Source organism: Etheostoma spectabile, chromosome 7 (genome assembly GCF_008692095.1).
Source record: "Etheostoma spectabile isolate EspeVRDwgs_2016 chromosome 7, UIUC_Espe_1.0, whole genome shotgun sequence".
NCBI classification, from domain to species: domain Eukaryota; kingdom Metazoa; phylum Chordata; class Actinopteri; order Perciformes; family Percidae; genus Etheostoma; species Etheostoma spectabile.
In genome coordinates, this window is record NC_045739.1 from 6,270,405 (window position 1) to 6,276,604 (window position 6,200).

General features: G+C 36.4%; 1 protein-coding gene across 7 annotated transcripts in view; it reads right to left on the minus strand.

The window, feature by feature from the left end:
* The window catches only part of LOC116693152 (glutamate receptor-interacting protein 2), a 31,180-nt gene that overhangs the window by 3,006 nt on the left and 21,974 nt on the right, over positions 1 to 6,200 (minus strand). For 6 of the 7 annotated variants that reach the window (XM_032521901.1, XM_032521900.1, XM_032521906.1 and 3 more), the window contains exons 19-23: positions 5,951 to 6,133; positions 5,707 to 5,866; positions 4,337 to 4,451; positions 3,805 to 3,999; positions 1,272 to 1,418 (exon numbers count right to left, since the gene is read on the minus strand). In XM_032521901.1, coding sequence (XP_032377792.1) covers positions 1,272 to 1,418; positions 3,805 to 3,999; positions 4,337 to 4,451; positions 5,707 to 5,866; positions 5,951 to 6,133 — 800 coding nt within the window. Of the gene's footprint in view, positions 1 to 1,271; positions 1,419 to 3,804; positions 4,000 to 4,336; positions 4,452 to 4,617; positions 4,912 to 5,706; positions 5,867 to 5,950; positions 6,134 to 6,200 lie in introns of those variants that run through there. The other variant, XM_032521907.1, reaches the window with a different exon arrangement.

Consider the following 6,200-nt stretch of genomic DNA (forward strand, 5'->3'; position numbering starts at 1 on the left):
TTTTTTTTTTTTTTTTTTTTTTTTTTTTTTTTTTTTTTTTTTTTTTTTTTTTTTTTTTTTTTTTTTTTTTTTTTTTTTTTTTTTTTTTTTTTTTTTTTTTTTTTTTTTGTGTTTTTTTTTTTTTTTTTTTTTTTTGTTTTTTTTTTTTTTTTTTTTTTTTTTTTTTTTTTTTTTTTTTGTTTTTTTTTTTTTTTTTTTTTTTTTTTTTTTTTTTTTTTTTTTTTTTTTTGTTTTTTTTTTTTTTTTTTTTTTTTTTTTTTTTTTTTTTTTTTTTTTTTTTTTTTTTTTTTTTTTTTGTTTTTTAATTTTTTTTTTTTTTTTTTTTTTTTTTTTTTTTTTTTTTTTTTTTGCTTTTTTTTTTTTTTTTTTTTTTTTTTTTTTTTTTTTTTTTTTTTTTTTTTTTTTTTTTTTTTTTTTTTTTTTTTTCTTTTTTTTTTTTTTTTGTTTTTTTTTTTTTTTTTTTTTTGTTTTTATTTTTTTTTTTTTTTTTTTTTTTTTTTTTTTTTTTTATTTTTTTTTTTTTTTTTTTTTTTTTTTTTTGTTTTTTTTTTTTTTTTGAGATAGGTCACATTGATTTACAGCACTACATTAATCTGACAGCTTCAGTTACTAGATACTTTACAAACTAAGATTTTTGCAAACAAAACCTAGGCCTACAAGTACAACTGAAATGATTAGCAGAGTCAAACATGTAGTTAATTGACAGAACTGTTTGGATTGTTTCCAGTTTGTAAAATGCGGGGGGTTTTCTGCATGGAGTACTTTTACTTTTTATACTTTAAGTAGCTTTTTCCTGAGGATACTTACGTACTTTGACTTTAGTAACGTTTTCAATGCAGGACTTTTCCTGTGTGGTATTAGTATTTTACTTAAGTAAAGGATCTAAACATTTCTGACACTACTGGATATGGGATTATGTTAAAAATGTTAGTACATGTCCAAACAATGAATCTTAAATTATAATTATAATTATTATTATTAAAAGCAAAAGCTACAAAATGGGGTTGATTTCATTTGTGATGACTGTAAAGACTGTGATGGTTATTCTTTTAAGGCTTGCAGTTATGTCTTGGTAGAATAAATGATAGACTAATACAAAGTGAAGATGGGAGAAGACAATTATGGAATGTGATAGTGCTGTATAGTTATAGAGAGAGGAGAAGATTGATACCACTCTAGACATGGGTGTGGTATTGATATTGTCATCTAACTCTCGCCAGAAAGCGAACAAGCAACTTTCTCAAACTTTTTTTATTTCTTTAAAACAGTACCTGAAGAATGCGGTCAAAAGGTTTTAACCCTGCCTGGTCAGCAGGGCCATCAGGGCGGATCATGTTGACATAGACCCCTTTCTCCAGGAGCCCGTCGGATACACTGAAACCAAAGTCATGGCTCTCAATGTCCTTCCTTACAGTCACCTGCAAACACATGATACCTCAGAGTTACAGATTGTTCAGCAATGCACATATTCAGAGGCTTTCAACCATTAACTTTTATGTAAAAACTCCAGCAATTTAGTATTTTGGGAGTAAATTTTTAAAACAAAAAGGTCAAACGTCATTTTAGCAGATGACCAGATATTCAGACTTTTAGTTCACAGCATGAGTTAAAGTCCAAAAACACTTGATCAAAGTAATAATCCACTTAGCAGAATCCAGTTTTTAAACGAACTGTTAAAAAAACTTAAAGTATGTCAAAGCCAAGTGGAGATAACTTATAAGTCACCGTTTTAGCTCAAGTGTCAGAAGACATTGGACAACTACGTTCACAGTGCAACTCTCCATGCCAAGTAAACTAGAAAAAAAACAGAGCGGGATGAGAAGCTGGATACCATTCTCATATCTGTCTTTTCAATATGAAGATGGAGCCAGGAGACAGTTGGCCTCTATCTTAGCATAAAGACTGGATATAGGAAGAAACCGCTAGCCTTACTTAGGTGCTGGTTGCAGTTTCATTTTCAACAGACAGATGAGTATTTATCTTTCCATCTAACTTTTGAAAAGAAAGTGAATAAGCACATTTTCCAGTGTTAAACTATACCTTTAACTTGGGGCCAGATAAAAACCCAAGGGGTGGACACAATAAAGCTATAATAATCTATAAAAGATAAGGGGGTAACCAGATATGTTGTATCTCAAACTTATGCATACAACTTGTTGCACAGCTATTGTCACAGCATTGTACAATTGTCTTTTATTGTGTCCACACTCTGTATATACTAAACAGTTAATGTTTTCATAGACACATGTCTCTGTCCATTCGTTTCTCTCAACACACACACACACACACACACACACACACACACCACACACACACACACACACACCACACACACCACACACACACACACACACACACCACACACACACACACACACACACACACACACACACACACACACACACGAGGTTTGACATGAAACTGCTTTACTGCTGGCACTTCGGATGACTTTCCATGAGATCATGTAAGATGTGTCAACTCAAAACATTTTTAATTTCCACATTCCAGGACCGTTATTACTGCCCCAGTTTCAGCCCTGTCAATCACTCCGTCAGACACTGCATAGAGAGATGCTCGGAAGCACATCAAACAAGGAGTCTCCGAGAGTACAGTCTCAGACTGGGGTCACAGCATTTGAATCTGCTGAGGGAATGTTGTATAATGAGTCTTGCGTGTTTGTGTTGTACACAAACACATCAACATATCAACCGGGTCCACTTACTGATATGCACAGTGGGTCAAGTGAAGGATAAAGAAAGCATTCAGGTGTGAACTTCATAATGGGCAGATTCCCTCTAGACATGGTTGTTGGTACCGTGTTCATCAAGCTGTGTGTTAATGATCGCATTTTTATATAAATATTTCTATAACTCTTTAGATGACTGTATAATTCTACAGTACATTTGGGTATCAATAAAATACTTAAGTATGCGTCAATGCAATGGAATGGGGAAAGAGGATAGATATTAACGGAACTGTGTTTAAATTACTGAGTACCTTCTTAACAATTACAGCATACAGTAATATTATCAGGTGAAAAAATGGGGTATAAACTTACTTTTGTAAATAATACATTTTATTATTTTATTTTAATTTTATTTTCATTATTATAGTTGCAGGGGATCAAAACAGTTTTGCCTTTACAGCCATCTCTAAAATGATTTGGATGTATTAAAAATGATAAAATACGGAGGAACAGTAATGTCTTTTTTTTTTAAGATTAATTTGTTGGCTTTTTTATGCTGGAAGGACAGCCTTGAGCTGAAAGGGGAGAGAGAGGGGGAACGACATGCAGCACAGGGCCACAGGCTGATATCAAACCTTTGGCCCCCACGTCAAGGACTGAGCCTCTGCACATGGGCGCCTGCTCCACTAGGCGAGCCGCCCAGGCGCCCAGTTATGTGGTTTTAAGATCCGCAGTAGGATCACTTTGATGATTAGAAGGCAAGCTTTTTCATCACATCATATTATTAGATATGACAGGACAAATATCGACTTTTTGTTGTTGCCACCTGTTGTTTTGCTCCTTTCCTGAGTTTTTGTAAAATGACATGCAGGTTAAGCCTGTTGGTTCCTGTAACTACTGCTTAGTTTAGTTCTAGGTCCCTCCTAAATCCTTGTTACCTATACAACTTCAGTTGTACCCACCTGTGGATAGCAAGTAAGTACTTTGTTGATATCCCTCAAGTACAACTGTAATTTGTGGGCTGTACTCTAAAGCATTACCGACGTTTCCTTCATGTAAATCTGTCGTTTGTTTAGAAAGAAAAAATGTTGTAATGTGAAATTCCCTAACAGATCTACCTTGTGCAGTGTCAGAGGGATAGAGGACAAAATATCATCTCTGGCTCCAGTCGACGTGTTCAGGTTGCTTTTGTTCCTAGACTCGCCATGCATCCTCTCCCTCTTAATGGGACTAATTTCAGTATGAAACATTGAGTCGTCGTTGGTCTTGGTTTCCTCAAGGTACAGACTGAAAGCGCTGCCTGTCATGGATGCCTGAAAGAGAAAAAGAAAAAAAGACTTCCATTTCGACAGCACAATTTATATTTCTCTCATAAAGTGTGTACAGAGCCTGATAAGAGGCCAAAACATTGCGCAAAGCCTTCCTGGGTCAGTATGGCATCAGGTGCCCAACCCGCCTTGTCAGATTTAATAACAGATTACACACTCTTGCGATTATCATCTGGCATGGTTATTTAGAGCGACACCAAGCTCTAATGATACATTAGTACGAGATAAGCGACAGAAAGAGCAGATAGGAGGACTCAAGGCGAAAGGCGAGGCGGGGGGCGGAGGGGGAGGGGGAGGGGAAGATGATGACAGGCGGGCCTACCTCCAGCTCCCTGAGAATCTCTGACTGGCCACAGGTCTCGAGGTCTTGCAGAGCCTGGGACCAGAGGCTATCTTCCTGGTTCAGGGTGCCATGGCAACGAGGGGGGCTGACGAATCTATGACAACGCAGGAACCAGAACATGAGAGCAGCCCTGCAGGTCCCCAGGCCGGTGCCGCTTACAAAAGGCAGCATGGGAAATGCAGTTTATGGGCTGCTTGCTGGAGAATCCCTTTGAAAATCTCTCTGGACCAAATTGATTGAATTTACTGTAAAATTCTCCCTTGTGGCAAACGTTGAGGAGTCTGCTAGATTATTTAAAGCCTTTAAAAGAGTCAGTTTTACAAAAGTAACGTTGCCTGACCTCCCCCCAAAAAAAGCAGAAAATTGAAAACGTGACACGAAAGTTCCAAAAAAAAAAGTCAAGCGTGATGAGACAGATAAGGTTGATGTATCCTTGGGCGCTTTAGGTGCTTTTTGTTTTTGGTTGTGGACAAGGGGTGACAGAAAAAGACGCATCTATGTGAAACACCAAAGAGCTCGTGGGCAGTTAGTAAAGCAGATGAGAGAGAGAATACCTGAGAAAGAAGAAAAAAAAAAAAAAAAAAAGGACAGTTTTGGAAATCCACAAACCATGAAAGCATACAGACACAAAATGAAAAACTTATTCACACAGTGCAGTGAAGCCAAAAAGGATAAAAAGAGAAAAAAAAGAATCACAGAAGCATTAATTTATACAGTGGTGGAAAAGTACTCAGATCCTTTACTTTGGTAAAAGTACCAATACAACAATGTAAAAAAACATTTGGACTATGCTCTAATAAATGCTTTAATAGTAAAATATATAATTCATTTACCTCTTTAAGCATCAAACTGTTATTTGAATGAAAAAAGGGAAGACGTGAAATTTACAATTTACAGACATCTGAAACATGACAAGGGCACTGCTAAGAAGGCACCGTTTGTCTTTGTCAATGGGTCACAAAAAAAAGAAAAAAGATTGGGGACCACCATTTTAATCTTTAAAAATGTGCTGCATTGTGTGTTATATTATCTGTAAAATAAGATGCATGTAAAATATTAATCTGTAAATTTTAATCTGTAACATTGCTAGTAACTATATTCCACAGATGTACTGTATGTGGAGGAATACACATTTTAATATTTCCTTCTGAAATGTAGTGCCGAAGAAAATAAAAACAAGTCCACTTCTTAAATAAATGCAATCAGTTACTTTCCACCACTGTTTGTACACAGAATGTACTTTAAATGAAAAACAAAAAACCTTTACTGTGAAATCAAAAACACTTACAGCTGCACTGACGTTAAATAAGATGTTAACAGGACGAAAAATGCAGGCCCTGTGCACTTACCCAGGTATCTTGTCCCACTCATCCTCAGTGAACCTCCCATCATACAGCGCTGCGTGGTGGAGTAGGCCTGCAGAGCTGGAACTGGTTTGGCTCCTGTGCTTTGTGCGTCGCCACTCATTCGGATTGAGCAATAAATCGGTTGCTTTGTGAAGATATGTACCTGAAAGAAATCCGCTGACCTCGTTAGAGGAAAGACGGATAAATTGGTCATTTATAAAAACAGCAAGCATCCAGTGGACCTCACCTTGGCTACTGTAGCCGGCGTCAAACCCTGAGCTGTCCCAGGAGCTCATTGCAGAGTCTATACTGGGCAGAGTGGCTGAGTAGACCTCGGAGTGTTTACTGGTCTTCTGGGAGTCTGTCAGGTCATCCTCCGTGTCACTTAAAAACCCAGCTTCTCTATCCAGAGGCCGTCGGCCGTCAGGTTCTGGGAATGAACAATGAGTTAAATAACTGTCTGTCTACATAGCATATCGTCACCTTCCTAAAATAAT